The sequence below is a fragment of the Alternaria burnsii genome (assembly GCF_013036055.1).
Source record: "Alternaria burnsii strain CBS107.38 chromosome Unknown 717, whole genome shotgun sequence".
NCBI classification, from domain to species: domain Eukaryota; kingdom Fungi; phylum Ascomycota; class Dothideomycetes; order Pleosporales; family Pleosporaceae; genus Alternaria; species Alternaria burnsii.
Window position 1 is genome coordinate 179,490 of NW_024066129.1, and position 16,033 is coordinate 195,522.

General features: G+C 52.4%; 8 protein-coding genes across 8 annotated transcripts; 5 read left to right on the forward strand and 3 right to left on the reverse strand.

Moving 5' to 3' along the window:
- Positions 1–176: 176 nt before the first annotated feature.
- Positions 177–981, forward strand: GT037_010622 (cytochrome p450; the record flags this gene model as incomplete). The annotated part of the gene is made up of 3 exons (XM_038935669.1): positions 177–462; positions 518–727; positions 788–981. The coding sequence occupies 3 exons, from the start codon at positions 177–179 to the stop codon at positions 979–981; spliced, it is 690 nt and encodes a 229-aa protein (XP_038781673.1).
- A 441-nt stretch (positions 982–1,422) lies between these two features.
- On the reverse strand, positions 1,423–2,112 carry GT037_010623 (uncharacterized protein; the record flags this gene model as incomplete). Its single annotated transcript, XM_038935670.1, has 1 exon — positions 1,423–2,112. One exon carries the CDS (start codon positions 2,110–2,112, stop codon positions 1,423–1,425), a length of 690 nt encoding a protein of 229 aa, XP_038781674.1.
- Positions 2,113–2,661: 549 nt separating this feature from the next.
- GT037_010624 (uncharacterized protein) lies at positions 2,662–3,031 on the reverse strand (the record flags this gene model as incomplete). The annotated part of the gene is made up of 3 exons (XM_038935671.1): positions 2,662–2,795; positions 2,844–2,974; positions 3,024–3,031. 3 exons carry the CDS (start codon positions 3,029–3,031, stop codon positions 2,662–2,664), a joined length of 273 nt encoding a protein of 90 aa, XP_038781675.1.
- A 393-nt stretch (positions 3,032–3,424) lies between these two features.
- On the forward strand, positions 3,425–6,063 carry GT037_010625 (uncharacterized protein; the record flags this gene model as incomplete). The annotated part of the gene is made up of 6 exons (XM_038935672.1): positions 3,425–3,747; positions 3,850–4,012; positions 4,064–4,194; positions 4,243–4,446; positions 4,496–4,850; positions 4,945–6,063. The coding sequence occupies 6 exons, from the start codon at positions 3,425–3,427 to the stop codon at positions 6,061–6,063; spliced, it is 2,295 nt and encodes a 764-aa protein (XP_038781676.1).
- Positions 6,064–7,054: 991 nt separating this feature from the next.
- GT037_010626 (uncharacterized protein) lies at positions 7,055–8,395 on the forward strand (the record flags this gene model as incomplete). Its single annotated transcript, XM_038935673.1, has 1 exon — positions 7,055–8,395. One exon carries the CDS (start codon positions 7,055–7,057, stop codon positions 8,393–8,395), a length of 1,341 nt encoding a protein of 446 aa, XP_038781677.1.
- Positions 8,396–8,705: 310 nt separating this feature from the next.
- On the reverse strand, positions 8,706–12,558 carry GT037_010627 (duf-domain-containing protein; the record flags this gene model as incomplete). The annotated part of the gene is made up of 11 exons (XM_038935674.1): positions 8,706–9,155; positions 9,206–9,349; positions 9,427–9,541; positions 9,806–9,857; positions 9,950–10,016; positions 10,066–10,292; positions 10,357–10,397; positions 10,886–10,995; positions 11,523–11,857; positions 11,980–12,173; positions 12,221–12,558. The coding sequence occupies 11 exons, from the start codon at positions 12,556–12,558 to the stop codon at positions 8,706–8,708; spliced, it is 2,073 nt and encodes a 690-aa protein (XP_038781678.1).
- A 248-nt stretch (positions 12,559–12,806) lies between these two features.
- Positions 12,807–13,169, forward strand: GT037_010628 (uncharacterized protein; the record flags this gene model as incomplete). The annotated part of the gene is made up of 1 exon (XM_038935675.1): positions 12,807–13,169. The coding sequence occupies one exon, from the start codon at positions 12,807–12,809 to the stop codon at positions 13,167–13,169; it is 363 nt and encodes a 120-aa protein (XP_038781679.1).
- Positions 13,170–13,618: 449 nt separating this feature from the next.
- Positions 13,619–16,009, forward strand: GT037_010629 (uncharacterized protein; the record flags this gene model as incomplete). The annotated part of the gene is made up of 3 exons (XM_038935676.1): positions 13,619–13,669; positions 13,719–14,777; positions 14,828–16,009. 3 exons carry the CDS (start codon positions 13,619–13,621, stop codon positions 16,007–16,009), a joined length of 2,292 nt encoding a protein of 763 aa, XP_038781680.1.
- Positions 16,010–16,033: the final 24 nt, after the last annotated feature.

Here is a 16,033-nt window from a genome sequence, read left to right on the forward strand (position 1 = left end):
GGGAATTAACCAAGGTGAGAGCTTCAATTATCGAAGCGACTGAAGACCGCCACTTCGGTTCTTCACAGCCTTGTACCATCCAAGAGATTCTTTCTCAAAGGCTACAGCACATATGCAGACTCGAACAGTGGAAAAGAAATCTTCCATTAGCGAGTACATTGGCTACTTACACAGAGATGGCGACGTGGTCGCCACCATCGTACAGCAGCAACCGCTTCCGCACGCTGCTAACTATCCATTATCATGTCACCGTTTTACTTATCAATCGGCCAATGCTAGATTCAATCACTGAGCACGGGCTCGGACAAGACACGTTCCATCCATGTACTGGTGAGATATCAGTAGCCGTTGGAAATGACTTTGCAGCAGTGAAGGAACTCGAAAATATCGTATCCTGCATAGCCAAAACATGCCCAGAGTATTTGGACAACAATGCGGTCTGGTGGACCTGCAACTACTATGGTAAGTTTTTCCCTCTGAGATATAGACTCTGCAATACGTGATTGACATCAGGTAGTCTTCACGGCCGCCTTGCATTTGTTTGCGATACTTCTTGCGAGCTACCAAGACAAATCCACCGTGCCAAACAGATTGCCTGACTCGTTGGACGTTCGAAAAGCCGTGGCATCAAGCTTGCAGACACTGGAAAGGATTGATAGAGGCAGCCTGATGAGCCGGAAAGGCCGGCAGTGTTTGGAGAGATTTCTGCATGTGCTCGAGACGGTTGGTATGTTTGAATGTTTTACCTGTCGAGGCGGATCAGTTGCTGACCCACCTTATGATAAAGCGCCACATACGGCATCTGTGCCCAACGACATGTCATTCAATGATACTACGCTTACAGGCGCATTTGATGACATGCTTGCACAGTTTGTCGCCGAACCCGCATGCGACTTTGTTCTGCAATCTAGCCAGCTAGGCTTCTTGGATTCGGACATGGGGTTTCCAGACTCTGGTTTTGGTGGCCAGCAGTCCTTTTGAAAGCGACAAAATGACCATACATGACTTGATCGAGGATGTAATTCCAAAAGCATATGAAGAGTCTGGTGCACTGGTAACTCGGGAGGGATATGAGACTTCAGCTAACCGTGGAGAAGGATGTGGTGTATCTGACGAGGGTCGCGCACAACGTGGTAGAGCAGAATGAGGGTAAGAGTGAATTTCAGTCCTTCGACATAAGTACCTCAGATCTAGAGGATGTTGCATTCATCAATTTCCACCTGAAAGAGCGCAATGTGTTTTTGCGATATAGTGCAAGTTGACATCTTTATGAAAAACCACAAAACCTTCCATAGGAAAGTCTAGCGACGACAAGGACCCCATCAACCATGTACCAAGTCAGTCAGTGCCACACACACATAATTCATTCAGGGCCACATACATGCCATTCCAACAATCATCAATGTAGTCCCGTCCATCATGCTAGTCTTGTGACCACCTCATGGGACTTGCCTGAACTCCTCTCGCACGTGGAGTCGACGAAGAAACTCCCATACTGCTATCCCTGACCTCTTTCTCCCGGGCGGCCGTGGCTCCCTGGTGCTTCTTGTTGTCCTTGGCGATCTTGTCCAACACGGCGGGAGTGATCATGGTCGGTTGGCGAGGTCGGCGATTGCGTTTGCCTTTTGCTGGCTCAGCTGACGTCATTTCGTGGTCTTTAGGGTCAGTACTCTCCGAAGAGGGTGTCGGCGCGGCCATTGCTTGTTCGTAGGCTGACATGCACCAACCAAACTTGGTGGGGACGGAAACGGAGGCGGGAGCGAAGGCGGAAGTGGAAGCAGGAACAGAAGAAGTTTGTCGATCACGGGCAACATGCCTCGAGACGGTAGCGGGTTCGACTGTGATACCAGGTTCGATGTTTGCGACACACTCATTAGAGGACACAGGGCAAGGGAGGGTCTGAAGAGTCTGAGAGTCCTTTCCGCTTGAGGTGTCCAGCTGTTTTTGTACGCCCTTGGGGAAGACAACTTTGCGCATGCTGTTGAACCAGCGTCGAATAGAAGATGTATCCCCAGTCTGGACATGGGCATCGTGGAGGGTGACGCTGCCGGTGCTGTCGCTGCTCGCGCTAGGGCGAGCACAACGGGTGTCCGGGAAGACAGGAGGCGACATGGTTGGTGACGCGACGAATGTGTAAAGGTAGATTTTATGTGTGCTGTTGAATGGATATTGGAGAGATGCGACGTAGAAAGAGATGTTATATATGCTTTTCAAAGAGCGAATTGTAAAAGCCAGACTGAAGGCGCTTTGCTGCAATATGTATATTTCACATCTTACGTCGCCACAGTCACGACGGTCACGCTGCAGTATAAAAAAGAAGCTATGACGATGAGTCTGGTAATCTGAACGTGGCCAGACTGTGTGTGCTACTGGCTGAACCAAGTCGCGATGGCTAAGATCAGGAAATGGTAATAATGAAGTATACCGCAATCGAGTCACGATACGTGACGACCAATTTATGAGCCATGAGCAGCGAATAGGGGCGGACACGTATCCAAGGCGAGATTGGTAGACCAATCATGTCAACGACTGGTTCCGAGTACCAAGCAGATGCGGGATCTCTCGTGATGGCAAAAAAGTGGTATTCCCAGAATGATTCCTATAGCGCCTGCCCAATGCTCATACACTCTTATACACCGATATACAAGGTCGCCCGGTTCGCTACTTGCGTGCTTGGACGGCCTGCTGGAGGGCTTGGGTGGTGCCCAGTGGCTGCGCGGTCCTTTCCATGGGCTTGTCTGGAACGACGACATCCTCAAACTCGTCCTGTGAGATGGCGTTGATGGTGTAGGTATCTGCAGAACGTGAGTCCATGCTCTAGGCGGAGGAGGCGGGCGCCATACAGATTCCAATAACCAGCGTGCAGATAGCAGCGCCAGTGATTGTGTTTTTGATCAGGTAGGGCGCGCGGGCTCGCAGCAGGGCCGGCGATGCCCGCATGCGGTCGTCATAGTAGGTCGATTGGAAGGGTTTGCTGTCGGGATTAGCATACACCCTCTGCGCTTCCACACGGCTGGACTTACTATCCCATGTTGGCGTGCTGAGGCTCGGACTACGCTGCGGGGGAAGAAGGTGTCGCCGCGGTGGTGGTCAAGTTCCACCACGCTAGGCGGCCTTGGCGGGCAGGCGCAGATCATGGCACTGCCGCGAACCCTCCGCGTCACTCACCTCACCCGCAGCTGTAGCCACAACACCAGTCGCGACATCAGTCTCAAACACCAGTCGCACCACCAGTCGCGCAAACACGCCTTCTCTTCTCTTTGGTTGTAGCATTGCTGGGAATGGGAGCGCCCCTGACGGCGGATACTGGGCTTTGTCGCGCTCATAGTTTGGCTGCATTGCGCGCGTGAATCAGCGTCACTACTACTTCACCCCTTCAAATATACACAGCTCGTCTCTTGTGCACTCGCCAACAACCACCGCCATGAGTTCGCAGACGATACAGCAGATGGAGTCGGCCCGGTCGCTCGCGTTAGGCGACGGTAGATACTATCCTACCATCATACCGGGCGTGCTTCCCATCATCGGCTACAGTGAAGACCAGAGCATCGAGATACAACGTTGGGGCGCCGACTTCCTAGCCGAGGCCTTCGCATCGCCCACATGGCCCCAGGAGGTCAAGCAGCAGAGCGCGCCCTCTGTCTTGGCTACCCTGAAGGCTTATCTCGAGAATGTTGAAGACAAGAGCGTCATCAAGAGCGCCATCCAGGCGGCTGCGAGCGTGTACCCGCTCGTCTACAAACACATGTAAGTGATCCCACGCATCAGATAGAAGTCCCCATGCCAAATATGCCATGCCATGCCATGCCTGCATTCATGCGAACCCCTTCTTATACTTGCATGTGCCAGTGTCTCCGACCCCAGCGATGCGCAAAAGTGGCAGCTCATGGCCGGCATCAAAACCAACATTTTGCGTCGCATGGACACAGCCGCGCCAGGTGTGCGCATATGTTGCGTCAAGTTTCTCCAACAAGTCGTCCTGGTCCAGACACCAGGCGTGGCAGACCCAAGGGTAACTACCACACCTCATCCAACCCATATACATCCATCTGATGCCTTGCAGCGCGCCGACCAAAACGACATCTCCCTTTCCCTCGTCTCCCGCGACCACCCCCTGATACCATACGCGAGCCTCGAGGCTGAAGGACACGGACTGTTGGACAGGTTGTTGGATATCATAAACGGAGATCACAGGTTAGATAGACAGTTGCAGACTGCCGGAATGCCTCTAACAGAGAATAGTGACGGCTTGCTCGTGACTGCGACCCTCAACAGCTTGGGCATGCTTATTCACCGTCGACCAAATGCTGCAAATAAGATCTTGACCAGTGTCTTCAACTTCAACCCTCTGAAGCTCGCCAATTCACCCATGACGCCCAAGAACAAGGTCATCATGAAGTCGATTGAGCGCACAACAAGAGCACTACTTGTAAACATCATGAAGAGGTGTGTCTGCCTTACTACCTCACGATACTGCTGATTCTCATGACCACAGGAATCCCGAAAACCCCGTCAACGGACGGATACAGCAGTTCTTGGAACACATGCATCGCAAACGGGTGGAAGTCTTCGATGAAGCGAATCGTAAGCGACCAGCACCTAGTGAGCCGACAGATGGTCTAGACCAAGCGAAGAGGCAACGATTAGTCGCGGAACCTCCGAGTCGTACGCCATCTGTCCAGCCGCTACCGCCTGGCGAAGTGAGCTGGCGACAACTGTACACACTGAATGCTGAAGGCAGCACTGCCAACTTTGATGTACAAAACTTCAGAGATCCTGAGCAATTATTGAGGATAGTGGTGCCTGTTCTGCAGTCGGTGAACCCGCAAAAGCTCGAACAAGCTATCAGCGTATGTGATGTCTACTCGTCTTGTAGACTGCCAAACCCGTGGCTGCCGAACAGCAACGAGACCCACCAGCCATTCACTTGCTAATGTTACATAGGCCGTCCGCGCCCGGTATCAAACACTGAAGCAGACTGCTGCAAGCCGACCCGCACAACCCCCGACAACCGCCGCCACAGAGGACGAAGAGGAATACGAGCCTGACTTCGAACCCGAAGACGCTGAACAACTCATCAACAAGCTCGATGGTCTTCCTTCAAACCCCTTCCCCTCACAAGGCGGACCATCGACCGCTTTGGCCCCCTACAAATTGCCCGAGGCACCCCCGTTATCAGAACAGGACGTTCAGAAGTACGGTGACATGACCGTACATCGAGCCTTCAGCATGCTGAGCAGTGTAGATGAGACCCAAAAGAGCAAGGTGGCAAAGGGCGGCTTTAACCGCCTCGCCGCTACCGACTACAACAGAGATGCCTGGGTCACTATACTCTCCCGACTAGCTACACGAGCAAGTGCTGGACTGGACGACCCACAAGATGGCATCAAAGACGAGTATGCGGTCAAGAACTCCAAGGGCAGCCTGCGCATCAGCGACATGGTAAGAGACGGTCTGTACCAATACATACTATACAACTGGAAATCCCGCATCGACGTGGCCATCTCCTGGCTCAACGAAGAATGGTACAATGACATGATACTTGCCCAGACCGGTGAAGAAGACAAAGACTCCGCCACCACAACAAATGGCCACAGACACATATCCACCAAGTCCTCACCAGGTAATTACCACCGCTGCGCCCTCCGCCTCCTCGATGGCATCCTTCCCTACATCGAGCATACGGATAAAATCATCATTCGCTTCCTCTCGGAGATTCCCCAAATCGACAAAGATGTCCTCAGCCGCCTTAAGAAAATGGCAGAAGACCCCGAGCGCATTGACCTAGCATGCAGCTGTCTTCATTACCTATACATGTTTCGGCCGCCGGTAAGAAAGTTGGTGGTTGATGTGCTGGCGGAGATGTGGACTGAGAATGAGAGGGCAAAACCTAGTGCGAGGAAACTGCTGGTCAGGTGGCGTCCAGATGTACTGCAACAAGAGGAGGGACAGCAGAGGGGGGTCAGTTTGCCTACGTTGGTAAAAGGGGAGAGCGGTGCGGGGGAGGGAATGATGAGCAAGGAGAGTGCTAATGGGGCGTTGGAAGTGAAGCCTGTCTCTTAGAGATTGGTATTAGGATCCGTTTGGAAGAAGAAGAGCGTGGAGGGGTTGAGTGCGGAGAGAGCTGGAAAAATGCGAGGTTCATTCTCGTGGGGAAGAAGTAGAGAACGAATGGGATGGTATATGACCCCGGAATGGATTTCGAGCGCAGGAGACGAAGAAAGGCTTCTTGTGTTTTGGAATTTGCGTTGTTTCAGTTCATGACAGCTGTATAACTTTTGTGGCTATTCATGCGCCAGTTCATCTGGTGGGAGATGTATATGCCCGAAGCAGGATTCAGAAGCGATGAGAAAGGGAAGGGCCGGAACAGTGTGTGTAGCTCTACGAGTATTTGAGCTGCTAATGTACAACATTTCGATTTATTCAGAAAAGACGGGAAGTCGTTCTATTTGTCCATGTTTCAGGGTACTCACGCTCGACTCATACGATTCTTCCTTTCTTTTCTATTCTCACACGCACATTGTATTGAAGGTCCTGCACAGATTGTGCACCGTGAGAATTTTATATAACGAGAAAATGGTCACTTGTCTTCGGGCCATTACTTTTCCAATATAGGCCTTGCACAAGGCTAACGATAGAACAAGAAATACGAGTATGCCGATTACTATATGATTACATGGAGAGTCAGCATCAGTAAGACGGAATGTGGTACATGTCGATTACAGATGGCATTAGGCTGAGTTATCGCTTACCATCCTGGTTCCAGCAGGCCAGAAGTAGCAGCTGGGTATCAATTACCCCACATTGTCTTACCTACCGATCCCTCCATGTCACTCCGTACCCCAAAACAGATTGGGCTATAATGTCGAGAAGTGGCTCTTATTGGACAGATTTTTGGATGTCTTTGAGATCGGATTGCTACAGCATCAGGCGATTTATCATCGACATTCTATAATAATCTATGCAGGACAGTCTTCCCTCTCTCTGCATATAAATAGCTTTGCAGTGCCCTCCTCAAACCTTGTTCACTCTGTCCGCAGACCGACCAGCAGTTATGCCGTCCCATACCATCAGCCAGAAGGCTATGTCGTATTTAGAATCATATGTTGATATTGCTATTGACAGCGGCACAGGTGCGCCCGACCTTCCGTTTGCTCTCGTCCATGTTGTAAATGCGCAGAATAAGGTACTCTTCTCCCACGGCAATGCTCCGGACAAACGGCCTACATCGAGCTCCATGGTCATCGTTCAATCTCTAACAAAGATTGTCGGGGCGATGGCTTACATGCAGCTCGTCGAGAAAGGTCTCGCGACTCTCGACGATCCCGCCACTATCGATACTTGGCTGCCTGAACTGGCCGCCAAACAGGTCTTGGCTGGATATACCATCGATCCCGAAACCGGAAAGAAAGTATGGCAGCTAGAAGATAGAAGAGGCGACATTACAGCAAGGATGCTGATGAATCACACCTACGGCGGTGGCCATACTTACTTCAACAAGCTGTTGTTAGAGTATATACAGGACCTCGGCGAAGGTGTCTGGGAAACAACAAACGAAGCATCAGACCCTTATGCGGTACTCCTCGCGAGCCCTCTACTCTGGCAGCCAGGCACGCATACAAACTACGGTCAGGGCCTGGACTGGATCGCCGTCCTCATCGAGCGCATCACCAAGCAATCCCTTGCCTCGTACCTCCAAGACAACATTTTCGATCCACTTGGTCTAAAGGAAATCGGTTTCGAGCCACAGTACGGCGGCGACGTCGTATCGTCGCCGCACAACACCGGCAAGTTCTGGCCTAGGAAGCTGCGGAGTGGTGAAGGTTTTGTCAGTATCGATCCCCCCAAGCCTGAGATAGTGAGAAGAGGTGACGCATTCCCCGGTAAGGGCAATCACCATGTCGGTTGCTTGGGAACGGGATTAATTGCTAGCGTGGAGGATTATGCGCACCTTGTTACTGTCCTCCTACCGCGGAACGCCGGTGTGGATCCTGTGAGTGGCCGGCGCATACTCTCCTCAGAAAGCGCCATGGAAATTTGTCGTCCGCAATTGCCTGAAGCTCTTCGCAACGACTCTCGCTGTTTACTAGACTCGGCTGCGGCTCCTATTATTGTCCCTGTGGATCTTTCTGCACCGCTTCTTGATCCGCACGGTAGCTTTGGTTTGGGTTGTGGTGTACAGGGGGCGGATAGGGAACTTGCTAACGGAGACAAGGGGAGAAGCGAGGGGAGTGTGTATTGGTATGGTGCGACGAATGTTGAGTTTTGGATCGATAGAGAGAAGGAAATTGTAGTGGCTGTTTGGGGGAACTACTATCCTTTTTGCGAGCAGGCTTGGATGGATTTTGTTGGTGGTGTGGAAGGGCTTTTGTATAAGGGGCTGGAAAGGGAGTAGGTGGGTTTAAGTGAGCTGGCTGATCTTATGCACAGGTTTTATATCTTTTGTTAATCAAACAACTGCAATACGATCTGCGTATCCCTTAGCACTACTAGGAAAGTGAGTCAACGATGATAACATGGAGGCTTCCTACCACCACTGTACGTATCATTTTCAACCTATGATATAGCCTTAGTGTCTGTTATGGTCAACTGCACAAAACGCGTTCATAGGTCTTCTCTCAAGAATTATAGTTTTTAGACAAAAATGATATACTAGGTGCTTTTTGTACTTACGAGTCCTTGAACTCCACACATCTACTCTCCACCTAACCCTTGGTCCAAGGCAGACCCAGCTTCTTCATCTCCACCGCCAGCTGCAGGATATAATCGATACTCTCGCACTGCGTCTTGGCCTTGTGCACATTGTCCCCCCACACATAAATCCCATGTCTCCTCACAAGAATCGCATACGAATCCGGATACTTCTCCATGGCCTCCTCTAAACTCTCCCTCAGATCCTCTTCATGCGCCGTGTTCTCGATGATGGGTATGCGCAGACGATCGTAGTAGCCCAGGTTGCCCTGCTTCCCCCGGCCTTTTGGTATGCCCTTGATCTGTTCAATCTCCTCAATCTCAAAGCATGCGTCTTTTCCAAAGTCGCGCTCGACGAGGAGGGTGACGAGGACGGCCCATTGCGAGTGGGTGTGGATGCAGCAGCCGGCGCCGCGTTCAAAGGCAGCCATGAAGAGGGGGGTACACGCTGATGGTTTGAGGACCTAACACGACATCAGCCACCCTGCGGCCGACCTGGTTCCGTCACGTGTACCTGTGGTCTTCTCAAGTATTCTTTGCTGTTGAAGTCCATGACGAACATGTCGGTGGGCTTCATGAGCTCTTTCTGCACGCCACTGGGCGCAATGTAGATCTTGTCTTCATGGCGTATGCTCGTTCCTCCGCCAGTGCCTGTCACCTGGCGGGAACCCGCGTGTTAGCCGTGACTCAATCGTGTCTTGGTTGGCGTCGCCCAACGCTTCGAGGTCATCGTACCCAGCCCAAGTTGTAGAACTTTGCGCAGAGCGTGCAAATGTGGTTCGCGGGGTGGCTTGGATCATCAGAGTGTATGAGAGCTTCGGCGTCGGGTTCGTTGGAGGCCATTGTGATGCTGCGCAGTGTTGTGACCAGTTTGTCAAGTTTGGCCGATTTTCACAAGCCAGATGACGCGACCTGGTTTCGCGACTACCCCACGTGGTCCGCGCTAGGCGTCACCCCACCGTCGTAGTTAGGCACGGTACAAACACCCATCTCACTAGATTCAACCGAGTCGCGCATGTATCCGAAAGAGTGCATGTGTTTATTAATAACGGAATCAAGAGCAAGGCTGTCTCTTGGTGAGAGACCACAGCCTGAGGTATCATCAATATCCAACGCTCGTGCCACTACCATTCCTCTATCAGAGTCGCTCGACTCGGGTATCATATCTAGTTTGTAGTCGTGTTCTGGGCTAGAGGAGAAGGCTCATGTTCCTTCTTCTTGTCCAAATGGAGCACTTCTTTGACCTTCTCGCCCAAACCCTTGCGGTCGGGTGAGGAGCTGTGGCCGCCGTGCTTCTCCTTATAGACGTTTCCGGCGCCACCTCGCTGCAATCATGTTAGTTGTAACTTGCATTCCTGACATGCCATGACGTACGCCAGTGTGGAACTCGTCCTGTGCGTTGCGCTGGTTGATCTCGGGGACCATGTCTACCGACCGACGGCCTTCGTCAGACTGCGGCCCAACGCGAGGCGACTTTCCAATGTTGCCAGCTCCCCCACGGCCAGTGGAGAAATCGCCATCGAGAGACTCGCCTTGGACGCCTTCGCGAACGAGGCCTCCGTCAGTGTAGACGGTGATGTCAGGGCCAATGTTGCCGGCACCTACAGCGGCGATCAGCTTCTTGTCTTGCGTGTATCGGAGACCCTCTTTCCAGAGAAAGCGCACCTCCGCGGCCTGTCGAGTGAATTGGTGTCGTAGTCATTTTACTGTGGTACGATGTCGCAGTTGTTGGAAAAACAAATGTTATCTTCTTGAAGAACCAAAAGAGTTGTTGTCAAGGATGTAGGAATTGCTAGGATAGTCGAACAGCAGGGCGAAGCGCGGTTTCAGCCTCTTATATTTGCTCTTTCAGTCCTGCAAACAGGTCATCTTGGAGCGACGCAATGACGCAATCTCATCTCAAGGTGCTCAATCCATTGGCGACGCGGGGTGGAAGTAGCCTCCGAGTCGATAACACGCGCCAGCATGCTCATGGCTGCTAGTCGTCCAACTAATACGACAAGCCAAGGAAAGATGCGAGCATGAGGTATAAATTTTGATGGTTTTGACTACCCTCACCGTCCCGTGGGTGTGGTTTATGCGATGGCGTGAGGTGATCTCCGATGTTCGCGCGATAAGGCCGGGTGAATTGATTCGCCCAGCCACTGACTAAGCGAGAGCATCCCACTACTCGACTTGATGATTGCGCTCTTACATGTCATCGCCGACAAGGACACGGCTCAGATGCGAGGACTGTGGAAGCTTTGGCGAGGAATGGGACGCACGAAGATTGCTGGTTGTGTCGCCCTTGAGCTGTTGCCACCCCTAACGCAGGGGCAGTGAGTAGGAACACGCAGGGCTCATCAAATCGCCCCAACGCGTAAACTCAGTGCTGTACTTTGTCTTGATATGAAGATCAAAATGGCAACCATCAAGCCCATATACCTGAGCACGATGGCTTTTTCGCAGTGAACAAAGCTAGAATACTGAACCTTGATTGGATAGGTATTGATAAACGCATCACGATAACACGGATCATGAAAAGGCCGGCGGCTCGCACCCACTCATTTGTAACGATTGTACAATATTGAACGTCATGCGTGAGGCTTATACAAGCAAAAGCATGTCTCGTCTTGGCACACATGTCGTTTGAGGGTATGTTTACAAAGCTGAATTACGATTATGCGCTAACGAAAGCACCCTAACTAAGTCGTGACTACACGAGAATTAATTGCCGAGAAATGGGTATCATCACATCGGACATTCGATGGGCAGGTCGTGATATTTCAAGATCTCAAGCCTTCTTCGTCACTTGGCCTGCTCTGTCCCTCCTCCGCGGATCTAGCTTGTACCTTACCTTGATCCGCATGCTTCGCAGGGTCGAAGACGTAGATTGGAAACTCCAGGAAGATAGTTCTCTTAAGAATGACCGGCAACCTGGCGTATATTTGGGGCGGAAAAGGGATAAGAATGCTCGTTCGGTGGAGGTATCGCTCATACTCGGGCCATTGAGTGCCTTTCTCATACCTCTTCTTTGCACCGGGACGTTCTTGCAATGTCAGGCCAGACACAAACATGAGCAGTAAAGTCAAAAAGAAGGGTCCAAGGATAGACGCGTACAGCGCGTCATACGCGCCGCCCGAAACGTAGTTGTATGCTGCGGGAGATACAGCAATCATGAAGATGCCTGTAACAATTAGCCTTGACATCAAAACATGGATGAACAATACTTGCCGAATTGTATGATGATTTCTCCAAAGTAATTGGGATGTCGAGTCCAAGCAAAGAATCCCACATTGCAGACCGCACCGTCGCTACCATGAGCAGTACGGAATCTGTACTTTTGAACATCTGAGACGCTCTCCATAATGAAACCGATAGACCAGAGGATGATGCCCGCGATGTCTCGACCCGTTCCAAACTCCGGCTGATTGAATCGAGTGACCTTGGGCGAGTTCAGGATGGTGACTGGTAGTGACACTGTCCAAACCCAGAACATTTGACTACAATCATCAGCAATCACACTTGGATGACGTCAAGAGCAACTCACAATACCCAGAATCCGAGAAAAGACCAGAATTTGTCCCTCTTGTCGTCAAAGCGATCATCTTTTCCACTCTTCAAGATCCTGAACAAAAGGAAACCGCTGAGTCTTGCAGCCCATAGCATGATAAAAAGCGACGCTACAATGTTGCGCGCATCGCCGCGGTTGTCGCTAAACGAAAGCGTGAGGATAGCAAGAAGAATGAAGTTGGTACCGCCGGCAAAGTCGGTGACCTTGTCGAACTTGAACCAGAAGGCGATGGCAAAGAAGAAAAGCTGGTAAGCAACAGTGATGAGGAATGTGATGGCGAGATAATAGTCGTCAAGGACGTGTACGGCTCCCATGTTGGCCGCTGGACGATGCTGGCGTTGTGTAGGCGCACGTTCGAGCAGGATCACGGCTACATATACAAAACGCTCGAGTCTTACAGCTGCTCGCTACGTACGGAAGCCGGGCTTTCCACTGTGCGCTGGCAAGATTTGGCCGACCCCGACGAGCCAAAATCGTATATTTCGCGATAGAAGTTGGCCCTAGGGGCTGTGAAGCGTCAGGCACAAGGGTGATGACGCACGTCATCGCTCGCCAAGCCACGATGACTAGGCACGACTCTCGACCGCGATCACCAGCCTTGCGCACAGCTCTCACAACAGAACACCAACATCCACGCTTCGCGATGAGCGGGAATGGAATGCTATACGGTACCTGGGCGGAAATTAAATCAGTGGTCGAAGATAGATACCATGCATGCACGAGCGGAGAGACAGAAACGGCATGCCATTGCCTGAAACGTCCCTGGTTTGAAACTCCATCGCCTCGAGCACATCGCGTGTCAGACCTTACCACCGTGGCAGCTGGCCAGACGATCGTGAAGCTTAACCACCACCAAAACTGCCTATCGCGGGCCTGTCGATCATGGATCGTACGCCACCATCCTGTGAGAAACCTTGATGACTAGGTTGACCCGACAATGACATTACCGGCAGCGCTACTGTGCGCTGGACCCTTGGTTCGACCTTTGAGACACACTTGACCATTGTTCGAGCAGCCGCGGAAGCTCGAAACCAGCACCACATTGTTAGAAACATGGCGAGCGGGGCTGACATGTCGCACCCGTTTAAGTAGGATAGTTTGCGCCTCAGTCATGAACCTTTGAACGGTTTTGGCTCGCTCTTGCACTATCCGGAAGATTACGCTCGTTTGGATCCGAACCATCTGTTTCCATTGTGTGTCGACACGTTTCCATCCTATCTTCAACTCTCCTCGGTCTTTCTGCTGTGCAGGTGCTGAGCGGTTCTGCATGTCTGTGACATCGTCTTCGATTCTTTTCCAGCTGGACTGTTGATGTATTAATTACTAATTTTCTTTTCCATTGTACTCGAATATCTACGTTTCCGAAAACTCATCATGACAAGAGCTCAGGCATCCTGGGTGCGAGCCCTGCTCCTGATAAGCGCGGTACGTATGTTGCATGCTTGAAGAAATCGCATGTACTGATCGTTGATAGACCATCACCCAAGCAACGATTGATCTCCACAACACCAATGTACGGCCCGAAACCGTCGGGAGAAGGATTGAGGACTTGATATCAGGGGCCGAGCGGTCGCAAGGAAATCCAGTAGAAGCACTCAACGTACCTGTCACCGAAAAAGCAAATGCACTGCACAACGGGAACATCGCCGCCAGGATCGCACAGAACGGACTAGACGCAAACGCCTTGCTAATCGGAATCGCGCAAGGACAAGGCCAAAGGAGCAGCAGCGCAGACATCAGCACGAGCGACGTGGGAGGTGACCTTGCAAATCAGATTGCTGGCGGAGGTTCAACTAGCATCGACAGCATCCTTAGCGGGCTCGATGGGCAAAAGCCGGGCGCATCGACGAATCAGACCAGTATACCACAAGGGCAGGGCCAAAGTCAGCGTCAGAACCCTGAACAGGTGCCGTCACAAGGGGGTACCCAAAAGATAGGAAGTGACATCAACTCGAGCAATGTCGCAGGTGATCTTGCAAATCAACTAGCTCCGAAGCCCGCAGCAGGAGAGAGCACCGTCAACGACATTGCTGGGGACTTAGCAAACCAACTCGCGCCCAATGGACAGGGCCAGCTACCATCACCAACCCAAGCTGAAGCACAACAGAACGGCAGTAACGCTCAACCTATCCAGGTCATCTCAACCGTCATCACAGAAGCCAATGGGCAGAAGCTCGCAACGGCGCTAGTAGAGGCCGCATCTCAGCAAGCAGCTGCTCCCACACCAGCCGCTGCAGGTGAAGCATCCGCAACAGCAGAAGCAACATCCGCATCACCAGTGGCGACTGGGGAAAGCCCAGCTGCACCGTCACCACCTGCTGGAGAGTCAGCAGCGGGATCTTCCTCTGCGTCCAAACCAGCAAAAACAGTCTTTCCCGCAGGAAAATCAGCTCTCCCAGCTGTAACCCCAATCCCTTGGACAAATTCTCCTATGGCCGCTGGATCTTCAAACAGCAAGAGTAGTATGGAGGCTGCTATGCCCGCTGCTGAGTCTATGGCGACTGCTACTCTAGCCACAGGCAAAAACTCTACAGTAAGTTGATAATCTGGACTCGATCTGATCCATCATTAATCTTTTCCAAGGCCCTGGCTGCCGCACCCCCTGCTACTGCTGTCACTGTCTCTGCAGGAGGAGAGCTCACAGCCGGTGCAAAAGGTGCCTCAAACTCGACCGCTGCCAGTGCAACAGCAATTGACTCGGCTACGCTCACGCCTGGAGGTCTGGCTGCAACGACCACGACCATGGTGGGCATGGCAGTTACTGTTCAGGCGGGTGGGAGTGGTAGTAACGGCACTGCTGGCGCCAATAATGCCTCGACGAGCGCTTCTTCTAGTGGTGCTGGTGCTGCGGCAGCTGTCACAGTCGTTGCTGGCGACGGAACCAACGGAACTGCCAATGCGGCCGCATCTTCTTCATCGTCTGCTGGGTCCGCAGCGGCTGCCGTCACCGTTGTCGCAGGAGATGGAACCAATGGAACCGCCAACGCAGCAGCATCTTCCTCTTCAGTCACAGCCTCAATGAACACAGCTTCTCTCAAGCCTACCGGCATCGCAGCCGCATCGACTACCACAGGCGCGGCTGCAGCCGTCACTGTCGTCGCAGGAACCGGTGGCGCCGCGGCAGCTACGGCAGCTTCTCAATGCAATTGCGCTTGCATGTGTCCTGCCGGTTCCTTCCCCATGTCCGCACCGCAAGCCCAGCCCTTCCAACTAGGCTCCATGAGCAGCGCGCCATCGGGAAGTGCGAGCACAATGCAAACCGTAGTCGGTAGTGCGGTGACAGTGGTAGCCGGAGGCGAAGCGCCACCCGGTGCTCAACAAGCTGCTTCCACGAGCTCGAGCAGTACCGCATCTATCGACTCGGCTACACTGACCCGCCCTGGTCTCATGGCTGGGACTACGACGAGTGCGGCTGGAGCGGGGGTTACCATGGTAGCTAGTGGAGATGCTTCTGTCTCTACCTCGGCCGCTTCTGGGTCCACTACTGCTGTGACATCTGCGTCTAGTTCCATCTCGCCTTCTGTCGAAGTATCACTTGCACCTGCATCTTCTGCTACGTCTTCCTCGTCCACACCACAGGCCACGACGAGTGCAGTTGCTCAAAGCCAAGTTGCGGCCAACGCGCCTGCACCTACTGCTGTTGGGGACAGTTCGGCACAACCCTTGCCCTTTGATATCAGTACGGTTGCGTTGCAGAGTCGGGTCACGGTGAACTTGGGGAGGAGGTTGGTCAAGCCGACGGAAGTCAAGAGGGGGTGGTGGTAGATGTTTGCACAATTGGCAAAACAG